At 41.4% G+C, this 17,724-nt stretch overlaps 4 protein-coding genes across 11 annotated transcripts; 3 read left to right on the forward strand and 1 right to left on the reverse strand.

Annotated features, from left to right (window-relative positions):
* Positions 1–32: 32 nt before the first annotated feature.
* On the reverse strand, positions 33–708 carry LOC115752308 (non-specific lipid-transfer protein 13-like). The gene is made up of 2 exons (XM_030690444.2): positions 324–708; positions 33–237 (listed from the first exon to the last, which is right to left on the reverse strand). Exons 1-2 carry the CDS (start codon positions 671–673, stop codon positions 228–230), a joined length of 360 nt encoding a protein of 119 aa, XP_030546304.1. The 5' UTR covers positions 674–708; the 3' UTR covers positions 33–227.
* Positions 709–1,850: 1,142 nt separating this feature from the next.
* LOC115752303 (protein TPX2) lies at positions 1,851–6,733 on the forward strand. Of its 8 annotated transcripts, XM_030690437.2 has the most exons (21): positions 1,851–2,029; positions 2,710–2,792; positions 2,883–3,023; positions 3,098–3,174; positions 3,252–3,509; positions 3,599–3,695; positions 3,796–3,909; positions 3,988–4,101; positions 4,215–4,394; positions 4,492–4,554; positions 4,635–4,715; positions 4,802–4,963; positions 5,050–5,079; positions 5,119–5,181; positions 5,297–5,377; positions 5,470–5,589; positions 5,671–5,837; positions 5,931–6,042; positions 6,119–6,178; positions 6,260–6,354; positions 6,438–6,733. In XM_030690437.2, the coding sequence occupies exons 1-21, from the start codon at positions 1,852–1,854 to the stop codon at positions 6,556–6,558; spliced, it is 2,397 nt and encodes a 798-aa protein (XP_030546297.1). In that variant the 5' UTR covers position 1,851; the 3' UTR covers positions 6,559–6,733. The 8 variants fall into 8 exon arrangements, with proteins under 8 accessions (XP_030546297.1, XP_030546291.1, XP_030546292.1 ...); XM_030690431.2 differs by having other exon boundaries at positions 5,050–5,181; XM_030690432.2 differs by having other exon boundaries at positions 5,050–5,181; positions 5,934–6,042.
* A 1,888-nt stretch (positions 6,734–8,621) lies between these two features.
* Positions 8,622–10,761, forward strand: LOC115752305 (ADP,ATP carrier protein 1, mitochondrial-like). Its single transcript, XM_048271080.1, has 4 exons — positions 8,622–8,732; positions 9,228–9,732; positions 9,821–10,186; positions 10,298–10,761. The coding sequence occupies exons 1-4, from the start codon at positions 8,713–8,715 to the stop codon at positions 10,601–10,603; spliced, it is 1,197 nt and encodes a 398-aa protein (XP_048127037.1). The 5' UTR covers positions 8,622–8,712; the 3' UTR covers positions 10,604–10,761.
* A 1,775-nt stretch (positions 10,762–12,536) lies between these two features.
* Positions 12,537–17,518, forward strand: LOC115752304 (mitotic checkpoint serine/threonine-protein kinase BUB1). Its single transcript, XM_030690440.2, has 14 exons — positions 12,537–12,862; positions 12,974–13,121; positions 13,269–13,426; positions 13,515–13,599; positions 14,617–14,727; positions 14,811–14,898; positions 15,203–15,306; positions 15,404–15,475; positions 15,563–15,652; positions 15,729–15,886; positions 16,302–16,356; positions 16,437–16,571; positions 16,662–16,783; positions 16,990–17,518. Exons 1-14 carry the CDS (start codon positions 12,792–12,794, stop codon positions 17,177–17,179), a joined length of 1,587 nt encoding a protein of 528 aa, XP_030546300.1. The 5' UTR covers positions 12,537–12,791; the 3' UTR covers positions 17,180–17,518.
* Positions 17,519–17,724: the final 206 nt, after the last annotated feature.

Genomic DNA, 17,724 nt, shown 5'->3' on the forward strand with positions numbered 1-17,724 from the left:
ATAAGAGAGCAAGAAAACGATGCCATGAGGAGTATCTTACAGATCAGCTGAATTGTTCAATATCAAGTTAAATTCCACTGCATCAAATTTATTCCCATGACATAAAGTAGCCACAAGTCAATTATTCTTCAATTTATGAATACTACAAGTCGAGACCCCCCAAATTCTTCTCTCTGTCAGGACCAGTTCTTGCTGAATCCACCTGAACAGGCTCCTGAATTATCCTCCTAGCCAACCCTGCAACAGTAGAAACAACTGCTGCCATGAAGTCATGTCCTTCACTATAGAGAGAGAGAGAGGGAGGGGGGGGGACTAATCTCTACCTAGAGCAATCCATGGCGGTGGAAATGGGGAAGCTGAGGTGGGTGGCGCAGTACTTAGGAAGAGACTCGATCCGGGAGGCCATCAGCGGAGGATTCGTTCGTGTCACCATCGCCTCGATGCACTGGCAAATCACTTGCGGACCCATCAAGTGATTCGCCATGTAGTTGAGAGCCCCAACGCTCCTGCAGCATCGCCGAGGTGGGATGTAGTAAGTCCCCACGAGAAAATCCAAGCAGTCGGGGAAGTACTCTTCCACATACTTGCAAGTTGGGTGGCTGGAAGCGGCGGCCGAGGCCGAAACTAAGAGCGCTACGAGCAGAGTTCGGACAACGTGCGACATAGGAGGCATAGGTGAAAGTTAATTTTGTCCTGGCGTAAGTGGTCTTTTACAGTTCATGCATAGAAAGCTTCGGCCTTAGCTCGACCCGGCTGGTTTTATCGTGCGAAATGCGTAGGGACTAGATGGTGCACAGTAAGTCATTAGGGTCATGTAAATTCCATGCTCCGCGATTCAGTAAGATGTGGAGTAACTCCCCGATGAGGGACAATCGTGTGAAAATAGATCTCCTTCGAAGTCAACCTACCCAAAAGCTCACGCCTTTTGAGATTAACTCAAATTGCGCTTCTTCATCTCCTGAAAATTTACGAGTATTCTATTAAATTGGGTGAGGTTAAGGTGGAGCCACCTGCTTGCCCTTTCTAGCCTTCCGAGAATGTAAGAACGGAAAACCTGCGTCGTTACACACATATGAACAAGGAGATTTTACTAGGATTGAATCAAGTTTTTGAGTAGAAAACTGATCGACACAAATTTAGTGAGAATTGTAGAAGACTGATTGTCGTCCTGCGTTTGATCGAGTTAGGCCGATAAACAAGTCACATACATCTTCCTTCTTTTTCATTTGCCTTAAAATCGTTGGTCATTCCAGCTCTATAATAATGGTGCAAAACAAAGTTATGAAACACAATGGCCCGGACCATTGCAGCCAGCAATTTGCTAGCCAATTTTTAGGGGCCGCTCGCTCGTGTTAAAAGATTAATCTTGAATTTGGGGCACGAAAATGTGAATGTGAAGTAAATATAGAACGATAAGTCGGATATTTAATGATGAAATATTCTATAATTGTCATGATTTGTCTATTTTTTTCCTTTTTAAAATGGTCTACAAAAAGCCAATCATTCATTCAGGATCGTCTTTGGATGGAGAATGAACTTTTACTATTGAGAGTTTTTTTTTTGGTCGAAGAACTTTTACTATTGAGTTGAGTTGCTCCTTTTCATATTCACTTATACCCCAGGCCATGAAACGACGCCATTCGTGGCATGTAGCCGTTAGGAAGACACGCTCGCTTTGAGCGCATTTCAAAAAATTTCGACCGTTGGGCTGGGGGACGTGCCCAACGTTATACCCTCGCGGCCTCTGCCCCTCTCTCCCACTCTTTCATTAACCACCAAAAGGGCATTCTCATGATCGATTGAGAGCAAGAAAACATCCCTAATTTCCTTCGCTCCAATTTCACTTTCAAGATGGCGGTGGCCAGTGACCCGAGTGGTGCTGTGGCGGCGACGACGGCGATGACGATGATAGATGAGATGTACGAGTTCTCTGCGCCTCGTTTCTTTGACTTCATCAACGGAGAGACTGAAGAGGATCAGCGGAGGGCTGAGCTTTGGTTCGAATCGGCCCTCAGTTATGGCCCTTCTCGTAGGTTTTCTCCTCCTGTCTCGTGGTGATTGGGGAAATGCGTTGTTGATTCTTGTTGCTTTTGTCTAATTCTGCGGTTGCTGATTCTGTTTGTCGGACATTTCACTTTGGAACGTCATTTTAGGGTTTTTGTTTCTCGAGCATGATCGTGTTTTGTCTTGCGTGATCGAGATTCATTGGACAGAACCAAAGTGGAATTGCTACCGAGTGAGTTGAGTGTAGCCCGTAAGCAGCCTGATATATTGGCTCTTTTATTGGCCTGGGATTGGGGGTATTCGTTTTCTTTTTCTGTTGAATTCTGTGGTGTTTGGTGGATCAACAGATGAAATCAATTTTCATCAGCACTGAATGGGTGAGAATTAGGGTTCTGCCAAACAGTGGATGGATGAGGCTATTGAAGAGATTTTTTTTGCGTGTTTGATTCCCTTTAACAAAAGCAACTGATTCCGAAGTATTCATCGAGCTAGAAATGGTTTGGCTTTAAGTATTTACTTGGTTGTAATAGAATTTGGGCGAGAATTAGGGTTTTGCCAGGTAGTGGTTGTAATAGAATTTGGGTAATGAAGAATTACTGAATCTTATTCCCTAGTTCAACCTCGCGCCTTTTAATGAAATTTCAATTACAAAGTGAATTGGGAGTGTGAAGTGATATAGCCTTTTGTTCTCTATCTATGGTGTAGCTTTTATGGCCAGAATCAAGACTGGTAGATCCATCAAGGTTGAGGCCTTATGTGATTTTGGTGAAGCAGAGGCTTCGCAGAAGGTAAAAGGAAATTGTCCTTCCTCATGGTTCTTAATTTGTATACTTGGTACCAACATCAAAAGATCTTATAGCCAGTTTATTTTGTATCAGGAAACAGAGTTATCTGTTTCAATGACTGCTCATCATGTATCAGAAGATAATACTCAATGTGAGACAGCTCCCGCGCCTGACAAAGGGGAAGGGATGGTCACTGAGGTCATAGGACATAATGAGAGAGCCCCCAGCAACATGGTAATGATGCGTTGACTCTAACTTCAAAAATTAACAAATTTCTGGGTAGCCACTGACCATTTTTAGCTCTTCAGGTTTCTGCTTATGAGGAACCAAAATTAGGAGAAGAGTTGGACGCTGGAGTTCGTAAAGGCACTCAAGAAGTTGACAGGTATTTGTCAAATCCACTTCTGGATTATAGGAGACTGGCTTCGAAAAGAAATCGGGACTAATACTGTTGTATTTTAGTGATTCAACTTCAAAGTTGGTGGATATTGCATTAACTGATGATAAAGAGAACGGCAAGTCCTCTGTTCCAGAAGGAGCAGAAGTTAGCACCCCAAAACCAGTAATGGCTTCTCAAAAAGGAGATGTAGTGACTAATTCCAAGAAATGCCAGACAGCTAAAAAGATAGCCAGTTTGATCAAGAACCCCTCCTCGTTGAGGCCTAAACAGAACTTGCAGTCTTCGCTAGCCAAGAAGTCCAAACCAGAGTGTGTTAAAAGGTTAAAAAAATATGCTTTATCCTCGTATTTTTCATTGATCTTGAAAATAACCAAATACAAAGTGTGGCTTACTCAGTTTCCGCTCACAGAAATACAAATGTGAAGAACTCTGCTGCAACTCCTACTGTAGCTCAAGAAAACCAGGCTATCAAGCGGCAGAAGTTGGAAGGAGGGAAATCTAGACAGGTGGAGCACATAACAGCAGATTCTCATTTAGTTGGTATGGCTTCTTCTATTGGTGATGTGATGGGGCGACTCATTTGAACTTCTTTTTTTTTTTTTTCAGATCTTAAATGTCAAACCTCAAATTTTGCCTCACAAATCAAAATTGGATCTTGCAAGCCGCACTTCCAGTGTATGCAGTTCATCAGCAAATAAGGCTGGGAAAGAAGATAGAAAGGTTTGAATTCACCACTGCATTTCATTCCATCTCTGCATCTTGTCTAGCTAATGCTAACTTGCCAGTTTATTTTGAAAGGTTTACGTTAGGGAACCAGTGCCACAGTTCATATCAACGGCAGAAATGATGAAGAAGTTTCAGTCCTGTACCAGAGACTTGTCATTACCGCATCTTAGAAGTTCTCTTTCACATGTAAGCTAATTTCTCTAGATTTCTTTTTTGTACACTCTGTAATAAACTCTTGCTCTTCGAAACAAGTCCCTATCTTTCTCTTTATTTCAATTTCTCCACATCTTAATCCTCAGGATATTGGTGCTTCAAATATACAGAGAAAGCCTACTAAACTCACACTTACGAGGCCCAAGGAGCCTGAACTTGAAACAGCACAGCGTATCCGTACAGTCAGAGTAAAGAGTACTGCGGAGCTTGAGGAAGAGATGATGGCTAAAATTCCAAAATTCAAAGCTCGGCCATTGAACAAGAAGGTAAGGTTTCTCCCTCCTATTTCCTTCTGCCATATTTTAGTAAATCAGTATATCAAAACTGAAGTTTATTGTTAATTTTTTCTCCCATTTGCTATAGATTTTGGAAGCTCCAGCATTACCAGTTTTACAGAGAAGTACACCTAAGCCACCAGAGTTTCAGGTAATTCAAGTTAGGTACAGCTTGAATGTATTTTAGAGTATTTCATTCGGGAACTAAACTATCTTTCACATTAATTGAAGGAGTTCCATTTTGAGACGACATCAAGGGCCAATAACAATGCAGAATCGGCTTCTGTTGCTTCCACAGAAAAATCTCATCAGGTACAGAGGGACACATTTCTATTTTGTGTCTGCTCTTGTCATGTTTGTCAAGGCATCTATTAACAGTTTATCCCAATTGTGTCCGGGCACAGAATCACCAATGGAAATTTCATCTAACGGAACCTAAAACTCCACTCCTACAAACATCCTTGAGGGCCCGCCCACCACGAGTGAAAAGTTCCTTTGAACTAGAGCAGGAGGAACTTGAAAAGGTTCCCAAATTTAAAGCAAGGCCTCTGAATAAGAAGGTTTGACTTCTGTTTAGACATTGTTGCTGATATTTCGCACTCTCCATTTAATTTTTGGTAACGCAGAAGAGTTTTGAATGCTGCAGATTTTTGAAAGTAAAGGGAACATGGGGATGTTCTGTAATACAAAGAGACACTTAACCCAACCCCAAGAGTTCCACTTTGCAACAGATGAACGATTTCCTCAACCTACTGCTGTTTTTGACTTATTTGACAAGGTAACTTTCTCTTATTTTCGAGTGTTTTATTTTTAAGTGTCTACGAATAGCTAATAGAAGCACTCATTTTCAAGTGTCTTAATGAATAAAATTGAATTGTAATGCAATTCTCCAGCTTTCATTGAAATCGGAACCCCGACAAGAGATCCCAATTCCGAGAAACACGGCCCCTAATCCTTTCCATCTCCATACAGAGGTACATAAGAGTTGCCTATCTGAGATTAAGTTAAAATCTGGTTGCACAATTAGTTTTCTTAAATGTATTTTCGCATTCCCCTTCTAATTCAGGAAAGAGGAGCTGAGAAAGAAAGAAAATTTGTGACTGAATTAACGCAAAAGCAGTTGGAAGAGGAAAGAGCCAGGATTCCCAGAGCTAATCCATATCCGTATACAACAGATTACCCTGTGGTATGGATGCTGTCTTTGTTTGCTTTGGTTAGTACAAAGAAACATGAAAATAATAGCTATCATCCATCTTCTTGTGCATAGATTCCTCCAAAGCCCGAGCCCAAGCATTACACCAAACCCGAACCCTTCCAACTGGAAAGTCTTGTGAGGCATGAAGAAGAAATGCAGAGAGAAATGGAAGAAAGAAACAGAAAAGAGAAAGAAGAGGCCCAGATGAGGATTTTCAAGGCCCAGCCGATTTTAAAAGAGTAAGCAACCACATGAACGTTTCTTATTCTGTCTTTTATTTACCCATTGGTTGTTTGCAGTGTGACTTAAGTTATTTATGCTGGATTTCACAGCAGGGATCCAATTCCACTTCCCGAGAGAGCCCGCAAGCCTCTCACACAAGTTCAGGAGTTTAATCTCCATGTAGATCACCGGGCTGTGGATAGAGCAGAGTTTGATCAAAAGGTTAACCTCCTTCCAATTACAATGCACTCTAAGAATTTTCTATCGGCTTGTACTCACTCATTAAGTTCCTCCCCAGGTCAAAGAGAAAGAGGCAATGTATAAGAGATACAGAGAGGAGAGTGAGGCTGCTAAAATGGTACCGTCTTTGATACTTTAATCTGCTGTTGGACCTACTAGCTTTTAAGCACTGTGATGTTTAACTACGCCTATTTTACAGATTGAAGAAGAGAGAGCATTGAAACAGCTGAGAAAGACACTGGTTCCCCACGCGAGGCCAATCCCGAAATTTGATCACCCCTTCTGTCCTCAAAGGTACGAATAACTCCACCCACATCTAACTCCACCCTGCTCGTGTATTCAACGGCAATTCATCATTTTGTCTGATTCATGAACAGGTCTTCCAAGGAAACAACGAAAGCAAAGTCTCCGAATCTACGTGTGCTACGGAGGAAGGAAATGAGAAAGGCAGTCACCATGCTTCCTGCAGCCTCCAGTGCCGCTGCTCTTATGAGATGACGACCCTTCAGTCTAAGGTCTTGTATTTTGATATGTTGTAGCAGCGCGGTGTTCAAGAACATTTGAACCCAGGGGGGGAAGGGTCACTGGGAAATTATGTACCGTCCTCTTCTGACATTCAACTATTGTAGGAATACCTTATATTGTTCGTGTACACTAATCTCCAATTAATAGTGACAGCAACTCTTTCATTTTGCCGAAGTTTGCGACCTGTCTGAAAGTTGTGCAGAAACTATTACTTGTTTACAAATCAATAAATTAAACTGATGAAAAATCTAACGTGACGCGTTTAATATCCCAGAATCTGCATGCGAGAAGAATTTGACAGGAAAAGAAAAAAAGTTTTGGCTGCAGCCACATTTGAATGGGATGATGTGACTCTGTTTATTGTCAAAATTGGCACTCGACCTTATAAAAGACAGCGTGAATTTTCACAGGTTGGAAGCGAAACACTACGATTTATTTTGTCCCAAATGCTAGCCAAAATATTACTTGTTTTGCTCACACCCGCACCAACCCTCGTTAATTGATAATTTAACATCAAGCTAAAAATAATGGAAGCAAGCCTATTAATTCACGACTTGAAACTAGCTTTAGGCTCCGTTTATTTCACGAAAAATGAGTAATTCGGATAATAATTTCCTGAAAATGATCGCATGTATCGCTTGATCTATTAGTCAATGAAAATAGTTATTATCCATAACGATTTGTGTCCAGATGATGAAATTATTTTTTTCGCTCATTTTTATTAGTTATATAAACGATCATTTTTCTGAAAATTATTTTTCGAATTACTCATTTTTTGCGAAACAAACAGAGCTTTAGCATTTTTGAATCCTCCTACTGTTTGACGCTTAGTTGAAAACAAAGATCGGGGATTCTGCTGCAAAAATTTAAAATGACAAGAGATGGGCCTTTATTGTTTCATAATCAAGGGGAAAAAAAAAAGGCTCCAAGTAATTTTATTTTCTCAAAAAATGGCCTGAAGTGGACCTTGATTCAAAGAAGGGTCTAAAGTAGAGGTGGCCAAATGAACCCGTGGGTCCGGAACCGGCCCATTGACCTGCCCGGAACTAGCCCGTTGACCGGTGATCCGTAGCCTGGAAACCACCACCATTTATCAAGAAGCGATTCAATTTAGAAATCTCTTTTTGGGTACATCTCGAAATTGAAGAAAAACATACTTCAAGAGAGACGGCCTTTAAGTAGGGAAATTTAGGTTGCCTAAGCACAATTGACAAATCTTAGTAAGTGCCCCTGGGCAAATTGTCTAGCACTTTCCCTCTTGAAATTCACAAAAGCATATTCAATTGTCATTTGACCGAGTCAAAAAAGTCACCAGAGGATGGATTAGGCTACGCTGACCGTCCCACCAATTCTGACGGCCGAACGGTCAAATACTAATCACAATTCTCTTTTTGATGAAATCGGATTACTTGCTTATCCCGTTTCATCATTTTGACTTTTCAATTTAATTTTTTTTTTAAATTGTAAGCTAAAATTATAAGATGTGGATTTTTTATTGACAAATATATCACGAGGACATGTGATGCGCACATGTTGGAAGTGGCTTTTTGGTTGACAAGCATATCACGCGAAATATCATACGTGAACTTTTGGGTGACAAGTGCATCACGCAAACATGCAATGCGTACATATCAGACGTAGACTTCATATCATGTGGATGCGTGATGCGTATATATTAGATATGGACTTTTGGGTGACAAGCATATTATGCGGATATGTGATGGACGTGATTCTGCCATTTTTGCCTGTGATTTGTGTGGGCCCTCTTATAATTTGACTTCTAATTTTAGCTTAGCATAAAAAGAAAATTTGGACAGTCAAAATGATGAAATCGGATTTTTCAGAGAAGACAGGTTCCCACGAAGTTTCGATTATGAGTAGTATTTGACCGTCCAACCGCCAGAACTGGTGAGACGGTCAACATAACCTTTTTCTTAATAAAAAAATTTGGACAGCCAAATCGATGAAACCGAATTTTCCGGAGAAGACAGCTTCCCCACGAGGTTTCCTCTCTCTTTCATCTTGTTTCTCCCCCCTCTGTCTGTCTGTCTGTCTCTCTGTGCTCCTGCGGGCTTTGACACGTCATTCGCGGCCTTGAATTTGCTGGTCTGGTGTTCATCTCTGCGTATGGGTGACGGCTTTTCGAGGTGAGTAAGTGAAGGATGGCTTCCGCATGCGAATCTTTGCTTAAGGATGAAACTAACTTGATATTACTGACGAGTTGTGGAGAAATTAGTGCATCTGTGGTTTGATATGGTCGCCTGTGTTGCATGTGCTTCTTCTCTCTGTCTTGCTCGATGATATTGCCTGCAAGTGGAGATTTCGGTCTACTGAAGGCCGAAGGGTTCTTGAGGATGGGGTATGGCGATTAATTCCGGAAATAGGTGGAGATTTTAAGACGATATGTTCGTTCCTTTCATCTCGAATCCTAGGATCTTCTTGCTAAAGCTGATGTTCCAAGAGGACATGTTACTTAATATTCGATGTGATGTTCTGTAGATGAGTATGCACCGTGGTCAATAATGGAATGATGGGAATGCTTCTCTGCATTGAAGGAGCTTCTTGCTCGATCAATCCAAAAATATTCTGCTCGTTTCTGTGATCCTATTTGAAAATTGCGTACTCAGGAACTCCGATTGCAGGTCGCCGTCCTCTGCCACAAACATGGTCGATGGATTGCAGCATCCGTCGGCGATTCAGAAAATTCACGGGCAGTCTCACCTAGTATCTCTGCTTTCGCGCGCCACCCACGCGAGAAATTATGGACCTCGCAATTTCGCAGGCACTTGTGGCAATGGAGCGTCCGGGAGTCCTCTGTCTCCAGTATTCCGGGGGGGCAGTGGTCTGGCACTGCTGTCGCCTCGCTCTCCAATATTTGTTCAAGCTCCAGCTGAAAAACGAGCGTCCACATTCTTAGAGGATTTCCTTATGGGGGCGGTTTCCGCATCTGTTTCCAAGACGGCAGCTGCTCCAATCGAACGCGTCAAGCTGTTGATCCAAAATCAAGACGAAATGCTCAAGTCCGGTAGGCTGTCTGAACCATACAAGGGGATTACCGACTGTTTTGCGAGGGTTATCAAAGAAGAAGGTGGGATTGCTTTGTGGAGAGGCAACACTGTCAATGTCCTCAGATACTTCCCGACTCAGGTCAGTTTCTGTCGAAATTCTTTAGCGGTCCATCAGCCCGTCCTTCTGTATGCGTGCGTTCTATGATTAATTTCTTCCCCAAAACCAGGCCCTGAACTTCGCATTCAGAGATCGCTTCAAGAGGATGTTCAACTTCAAGCAAGAAAGGGATGGCTACTGGAAGTGGTTCGCCGGCAACATGGCATCTGGTGGAGCCGCTGGCGCCACGTCTCTTCTCTTTGTGTACTCCCTGGATTATGCTCGGACCCGTCTTGCTAGTGATGCTAAGGTCGCCAAGACAGGCGGTGAGAGGCAGTTCAATGGCTTGATCGATGTCTACAAGAAGACGCTCAAGTCTGATGGCATCGCTGGTCTTTACCGTGGATTCGCCGTTTCGTGGGTCGGGATCACAGTCTACCGTGGGCTTTACTTTGGTTTGTATGATTCTCTCAAGCCGGTGGTTTTGGTCGGTAAACTTCAGGTATGCAAGCTTTTTTCATCTGGTTCAGAATGTCGATGTGTGCGACTTCCTTTAGAATGTCGGCATTGCCATGCTATGCCTTGAACTTGTGGTCTGCTTGTATAATTGCAGGATAGTTTCGTAGCGAGTTTCTTGCTTGGCTGGGCAGTCACAATCGGTGCTTCAATGGCATCTTACCCGTTCGATACGGTGCGGAGGAGGATGATGATGACGTCAGGAGAGGCCGTCAAGTACCGGAACACCATCGACGCTTTTCAACAGATCATCAAGAAGGAAGGCGGGAAGTCGCTTTTCAAAGGTGCTGGTGCGAACATCCTCCGTGCCGTTGCCGGCGCGGGCGTCCTCTCGGGCTATGACAAGCTGCAGCTCCTCCTATTCGGCAAGAAATACGGGTCCGGCGGCGGCGGTTGACATCGAAAAGCTCTGCACGATGGATGACGACGAGAAAACATTCACCTAGTTATCCCCATGGGCCATTGTTGTGTGTTGGAATAAATTCAGGATTGATGGAATTGCCTTTGATTAGACAGATGGGTTTCTGATACCCATCACCACAGTTATATAAATGACATTTTTTAAGGAAAATTTACCAAAAATATTTTAAATTTATTATAATTGTTTTCAATTCAATCTTAAATTTTTTCTTTAGCCGATTTAGTCCTAAACATTTTGTAATTGTATCGATTGAGTCCATCCGGCTAAATTTGGTTGGTCAACGCCGGCCTTCCAGCCATATAATATCTTAATGTTTTTTAGCCGATTCAGTTATAAACATTTTGCAATTGTGGCGATTGAGTAAATCCGGCCAAATTTGGGTGGTCAACGTCGGCTTGATGAGTCGCCCCTCACTTTCTCTCAAAACCTTATATGAGCTCATTTATGAGTTTTTCGGAATCATTGGGGTTAGAGGAGAGACTAGAACGCTATTTATGGAATTTTCAACTGAGCCCTTTTATCACGAACCTAACCGAACTCAATCCACACTAGTCAGCCCATATTAGATTAATTAAGAATCCTTATATATTAACTTATTTAGACCAACCCCATAAACGGTAAATTAATCCCGTAAAATGGTAATTACAATCTCAATTGATATAAGCCCGCGTTAAGAAAATTCTAATATTATCCCATTTGGGCGGATATTGATTGAAACATCATTGTAAGTGCATATCTCTATGCCGATCTAAAGATTATTCTTATCAGTCAATCCGATCCTATAAAATCTCAAACACCAAATCATGACAGTAATTGTATCAACAAACAGAGAGGCCGTTCATGATCACGAGTGCTCTTAATTCTACCGATATAAATTCAAAATGGTAGTGTGACAAATGGATAACACCTCAAAGGGAGAGATACTTTTATGTATTATCCCATTTGTTAGTCACCATTCTCTCTCTTAATATGTCACAAAATCATATGTGTCACCGGAGAATATCTTTTATGGTTCTAATGAATCCGCATATGGATATTTTGATACGTCGTAGCCGTAGTGTTCGAGAACATTCGAACCCAAGGTGGAAGGGTCACTGGGAAATTATGTACTATCCTTTTTTGACATTCAATTATGGTAGGAAATACCTTATATTGTTCATGTACACTAATCTCCAATTAATAGTGACAGCAACTCTTTCATTTCGCCAAAGTTTTGCCCGGGTCTGAAAGTTGTGCAGAAATTCAACAAATCAAATTCTTACTTTAACTGATGCAAAACCTAACATGAGGCATTTAATATCCCAGGAAGTCACCATTCTTTTATGCCCAAATCCCACGCGTGACTCTGTTTATTTTCAAATTAGCACTCGACCTTATAACTTGTTAGATAAGGGAACGAACAGCGTGAATTTTCCACAGGCGGGAAGCGAAACGTGGTATCATATACACATACCTCGTAAATATTACTTATTTTGTTCGCTTAAATTGCTATGATTTATTTTGTCCCAAATGCTAGCCAAGATATTACTTATTTTTGCTCACACCCACACGCGCACGTGCGCACCAATCATCGTTAATCGATAATTAACATCGAGCTAAGAATAATGAAAGCAAGCTTATTAATTTGCGGAAATACGGACGTAGAGTAACTTAAAACTAGCTTTAAGCTCCGTTTGTTTCGCGAAAAATGAATAACTTAGATGATATTTTCCTAAAAATAATCATCTACATTGCTTGATAAATTAGTTGAAGAGAAGTATTGTCATTGCACACAACAATTTGTGTATAGACGATGAAAATATTTTTCTTTCGTTAATTTTTGTAAGTTATATAAGCGATCATTTTGAAAATTTTATTTTTCAAATTACTCATTTTTCGCGAAACAAACGGAGCTTTAACATTTTGGGATTCTCCTACTTTTGATGCTTAGTTGAAAACAAAGACCGGGAGTCCGTTGCAAAAATTTTAAAATGACAAGAGATGGGCCTTTATTATTTCATAATCTAGGGGGTGCCGTATGCAATTTTTCCGAAATTGAACGTTCAAAAATGAAACGACGCACCAGTTTCCCGCTTCTTCACGAGTCAAACCAACCGCCGAGTCAACTCCAATCTCTACCTCTCGCAAATCGCAATCCGCACCCCCAGACAAGGACCAAGAGTACATGGCAGTGATTCTCTCGGCTCCTGCCGATCCGTCCTCCGCCGTCGACGCCGACCTCGTCCCGTGGCTCAGGTAGATTCCTTCCTCGGATTCGAACTCAATTCTCAAGAAAAATTGTTGATCGCTTCAGCCGAATTTGCCTCTTGCCAAGCATCTAATCTGACGAAATCCGAACCAATCCAGGTCGGTTTCGAAGGCGCTGGCTGATGTGAACTCGCGCAGCAGCTCCATTGCAGATCTCAACAGGCTCCTCTCTGATTGCATCGCCACGTTCAAGGACGACCTCCGCATCCGAAATGACCCTAGGTTTCTCAAGCTGTGGATTATCTATGTAATCACTCTGCGCTCAAATCTCTGCTCTTTCCGGGTTCCTGCAGTGATGCTCGGATTTCGTGTTTGATCTGTTACTTGCGTAGGCTTTGATGGCTTTTTACTGTTTCAGTATCCATTGAAGTGCTTGAATTCTGTTATTTGGTAGTTGGATACTTGTGAAGATTTCAAAAGCGTCGTCAAAGAAATGGGTGATATTATGTCGTGGCCCAGCGATCCGTTGTTCTATGAATTGTATGCGTTGTTTCTCGAAGCCAGAGGACAGTTGCATGAGGCTGTCAAGGTTTACCAAATGGGCATTGCCAGGTCCTTTTCATGTCAGGCGAGCTGTTTGCATTTACTTTGAGGGAATTGCTCCTGCTACAGTGTTCTGAAAGGTTCGTATTGGTGCTAGGCATGCTAGGGGAGCGAGGTTGCAGAAGGCGCAGGCAGCATTTCTCGATAGGTTGTCCCATGTAATTGCAACTGCTTCACCGAAGGTATAAGTTGAAGAAAAATCACAGATAGGCATTGAGAAATTCTGCCTATCTGTTGTTTGTAATTCTGCATTTTTAACTTTGGCTGCTCCCTTTTCGATAGAGTTATAAACATAGGCGCACAGAAACACATCACACTTCCCTTGTTTCCCGGTAGGTTATGGTGATGATGGTTTTTACCAGAAGGTGGACCACTGACCATATCATGTTACTTATCTCATCATTCCTCCCTTTGATGACAGTCTTCATTGTGCAAAACCTACGATATCAATAGTTGGGCCATGCATGGAAGAGTTAGCTAGCTAGAGTCCTACTATCCTAGGGATTGCACTTCAATGCTCACTTCGGAGAAGTGAAACTCTTCTTTTTGGTCTTATCCTTGTGGCTGTGTGTATTTGTGATTGAATTACATCGAGAGTTTGGAATACTTAGACTACGAACAACCCTTTCACTTTGAGTTGGGAAAGTAAGAAAATAAGTTTTACACGTACTTTGTCTTGAGTGGTAATAAGAGGGTATTAGTGATCAGTGAAGTTGTTTACTGTTCAGGAGTGGTGGCAGTATTGTTGGGAGTTACACTGCTGTGATTTGTTGTCACCATGTGTGACTAGTTTGCCTATTAAAGCTGTCATTTTACTGCTGCCATCCTCACTAAAGGCTTTACAGTTCAATTATCCAGCACTTTCTTCTTTGAATCTTGGTTACCAATCTGGAGGTATTGGGTTATCACACTTCTTATTACTGCCTTGACTGCCTATGCCATCATTCTTCTATTTCATGCAAATATTATCCTATGATTCCATGGGCCTATTGTGCCAAACAAATGTTTCTGAGGTGATGTGACTGGCGTGCCTGTTGATTGAAATTCCATGGCATGCACATTTTTTATTCTATTCTAAGGCGTCGAAAATCTTGAAGCATGGGATTACTCTGAATGAGGTCCACCTTTGTCCTGTTTGCCAATGTCTTGGTAATGTGTCCCCTAAAATAACATGAGACAACCGGTTCTCTTCTTTGCAGGCTGACAATGGAGACCGGATAAAGCTTGGAGAGACTTATGTCAATCCTTGGTCGAATTCCACGATGAAAGACCTGCTGGAGAAGATAAATTCTCAATTTATGAAATATCACGTGAGACGTTCTTTTGTTGCCTTCCACGATTCTACCGTAAATTTAAAGATTTGGCGTGTAATAGTTTGTGCTTACTTGTTTAGGGATACTATTCGAGTCCTAAAGCATATTCTGGAAAGGTTGCCTTATCTTCTCTTCGTAATTCATCAAGAAATAAAGTTATCGAGATAGGTAATTCCAAATATTTTCCTCTTCGTTATTTTTGGATAGTTAGTTTTAGATATGCCTATATATTGGTCTCTATCACAAGGTAATGCACTCTCAACCATCTCAAGTCTTTGCATTAATGCCAGTGGTTTTTTAGACATTTAATATTCAGTTACGTTTTTCTTTTTTGGTCGAAGATGTTGAGTTACTTAAATAGGTCATCTTTAAAGGACATCTGTCATGACGTCCTAGAAAAAAGAAAAGACTATGGTTATGTCATTCACTCCACAAACTTACCACTTGCAATACTGCCATCTGATGTTGGAAGGTGGAAAGAAATACCAGATCAAGGGCTGTGCAGGTCAAGGTGGTTTTGCCCAAGTATTTAAAGCCCATTTAGACAGTAATCCGGATGAAGTTGTTGCACTGAAGGTGGTTGCTTATGCTTCCTCAATATTCTCCTTTCCCTTTCTTTCATCTTTTTTATGGATTACTGGGATTTTGAACTGAAAATGAGAAACTCTTGCAGATACAAAAGCCTGGCTTCCCTTGGGAATTTTACATGTATCGGCAACTTGACCTGAGGATCGTAGATTCTCATGTATGCTGTTTTATGTGGGCTTTCTTCCTTGTAACTGTTATTTGATACTCCCTAAATGATAACTTTCATGATATTTTTGTATTTCAGAGGCATGCCTTTGGTTTTGCTCATAGAATGCACGTCTACTCGGACTGTAGCATACTCATTTGTGATTATTTATCCCATGGGACACTTCAGGTAGGCATATGTCTTTCCTATTCGTAGTTTGCTCATGTCGTGCTTTTCCAGAATATAACTTGAATTTTGTATGTAGGATGCCATAAACTCCTATTTGGTGATTGGCAAGACCATGGAAGAAGTGCTATGCATTTATTACACTATAGAGATGCTCCGCATGTTAGAGACTTTGCATGCTGTTGGCATCATTCATGGAGATTTCAAGGCTGATAATCTACTCATTCGATATGCAAGGTGAAAGCGTAGCTTATGCACTCGAATGAATGTTGTAACTGCACACCATCCAATTTGTTAGTCGATATTGGTTTTCCAACATGTAGATTGGCCATAGAGCATATCACTCGTTTCCCGCTCTACATGTCTCAACCTTTCGTTCTTCTCATTGTATGTCATTTTTAGCTTATTGCATTTAATAATTGTTCGGCATGTTCCTTTACGTACTTGTCCAGATTTTAAATTGGAAGATTTTGGTTAATCCTTTTGGCTGAGAAACTCCTGGATACCACAGGACAGCTATACTTGTTTCCTCATCCAGAGTTGACACAATATGACCAGGAACCGGATGCTTTTGGAATTATACCCATCAATTTAAATAATCTTAGTTCATTTGGATAATTGGTGACATAAATTGTTTGATTTTTCTTGACAGAGATGATCTTTCAATAGAAGGATTCGAGGATCATAGCTGTCCATGGAGCGCTCAGGTCAGTTCAATTTGCTCAAAGGCTATAGCGATTTTACTGGGAAGTTGGAATTCTTAAGGTTTATTCAGAATATCATGCAGGGTCTTTGCCTTGTGGACTGGGGACGGGGAATAGATTTGCATCTTTTTCCTGATAATACCGAATTCAAAGGTGATTGCCGGACTTCTGGCTTTCGTTGCGTTGAGATGCAAGAGGATAAGCCATGGAGGTATCAGGTATAAAATTTAGTTTGAATTGTCGCCACTTGCCACAGTATATGGTTAGTTTGTTTAACTTACTGCTGCTTCGGTTTTGAGCTGCACCAGGCAGACATATATGGTCTTTGTGTAGTTGTCCACATGATGTTGCATGGTACCTACATGGAAATAGAAAAGAGGATATCTTCAGATGGAAGCTATCTTTATCAACCAAAATCCACTTTTAAACGGTACTTCTCTCTCAAGTTTCTCCATTGAACTTGTTGACCATCCAGTTCAAATAAGAACTATCGATTCTCAGTTTTATCCCAAATCTTGCCATTGTTCCCTGCAAAAGTCTTTTTTGTCCCAATTTTGTTTCAACTTCCTTCTGCTATCATTTATGTTCTTTCCGCTGTCAGGTGTGACAGTTTTCTTCTGCTTAAATTGCTTCTAGGTATTGGAATGTTGAGCTGTGGAAGATTATGTTTACAAAGTTACTGAACATTGGCCCTGGCAAGCATGATACAACTTTGTTGCGGAGTGTGAGGCAATCGTTTGAAGATCACATGAGCTCCAATAGACAGCTTATTCAGAAGCTTAAGGATCTGCTCGTGAGGCAAAGATCATCCTTATGTAAAGCGTAGCGCCTCCATACATGCTTGTGTTCCATGTTAATTGCCCGAAAGAGTTGGTTATGTTGGCAGTCCTCGACCAGAGAGGATTTAGCAGGTTGACATATTCGCATCATTATCCAGATGATGCACGTGGTCATTATAAACCGCTTTTCCGACACCATCTTTCTCTTTCTTTTGAAGAGAGGGATTTCATTTTAGACCTGGTATATACTTGTATACTGTAGAGCAAGAGCCCATGCAATTCTGAAGCATCTCCGCCGTCACAATGTCGTTGTGTGCCATTCGAAGAAACAATGTCGTAAACCATCTCCAATATTTTAATGTATCTGATTATGGGACGCTGTACGACGAACTTCCGATTGTTCTCCTGTGTTTGTCTATCAGAAATCACAGCTGGTGACTACCATCTTTCCTTCGTTTGTGATGTGTTTCTTTTCGTACATTACGATCCATATCAAGAAGTAATGCAACTTAAAAATCATTTTTTGGGTTTGTCTCGAAATGTTAGAAAAATGTATTTCAAGAGAGACGTCCTTTGAAACCCAACCCCCCCT

This window comes from Rhodamnia argentea, chromosome 10, assembly GCF_020921035.1.
Source record: "Rhodamnia argentea isolate NSW1041297 chromosome 10, ASM2092103v1, whole genome shotgun sequence".
NCBI lineage: Eukaryota > Viridiplantae > Streptophyta > Magnoliopsida > Myrtales > Myrtaceae > Rhodamnia > Rhodamnia argentea.

What these genes read in the sequence shown, in the direction of transcription:
- LOC115752303 (XM_030690431.2), top strand. Translation starts at nt 1,852, where the DNA reads ATGGCGGTGGCCAGTGACCCGAGTGGTGCTGTGGCGGCGACGACGGCG. An exon ending in CAAGGCCTCTGAATAAGAAG is followed by an intron (nt 4,964 to 5,049) that starts GTTTGACTTCTG and finishes TGAATGCTGCAG; the next exon opens with ATTTTTGAAAGTAAAGGGAA. An exon ending in CTTTCCATCTCCATACAGAG is followed by an intron (nt 5,378 to 5,469) that starts GTACATAAGAGT and finishes CTTCTAATTCAG; the next exon opens with GAAAGAGGAGCTGAGAAAGA.
- LOC115752308 (XM_030690444.2), bottom strand. Translation starts at nt 673, where the DNA reads ATGCCTCCTATGTCGCACGTTGTCCGAACTCTGCTCGTAGCGCTCTTA.
- LOC115752305 (XM_048271080.1), top strand. Translation starts at nt 8,713, where the DNA reads ATGGGTGACGGCTTTTCGAG. An exon ending in TCAGATACTTCCCGACTCAG is followed by an intron (nt 9,733 to 9,820) that starts GTCAGTTTCTGT and finishes CCCCAAAACCAG; the next exon opens with GCCCTGAACTTCGCATTCAG. An exon ending in CGGTGGTTTTGGTCGGTAAA is followed by an intron (nt 10,187 to 10,297) that starts CTTCAGGTATGC and finishes CTGCTTGTATAA; the next exon opens with TTGCAGGATAGTTTCGTAGC.
- LOC115752304 (XM_030690440.2), top strand. Translation starts at nt 12,792, where the DNA reads ATGGCAGTGATTCTCTCGGCTCCTGCCGATCCGTCCTCCGCCGTCGAC. An exon ending in ATGAAGTTGTTGCACTGAAG is followed by an intron (nt 15,307 to 15,403) that starts GTGGTTGCTTAT and finishes AAACTCTTGCAG; the next exon opens with ATACAAAAGCCTGGCTTCCC. An exon ending in TATCCCATGGGACACTTCAG is followed by an intron (nt 15,653 to 15,728) that starts GTAGGCATATGT and finishes TTTTGTATGTAG; the next exon opens with GATGCCATAAACTCCTATTT.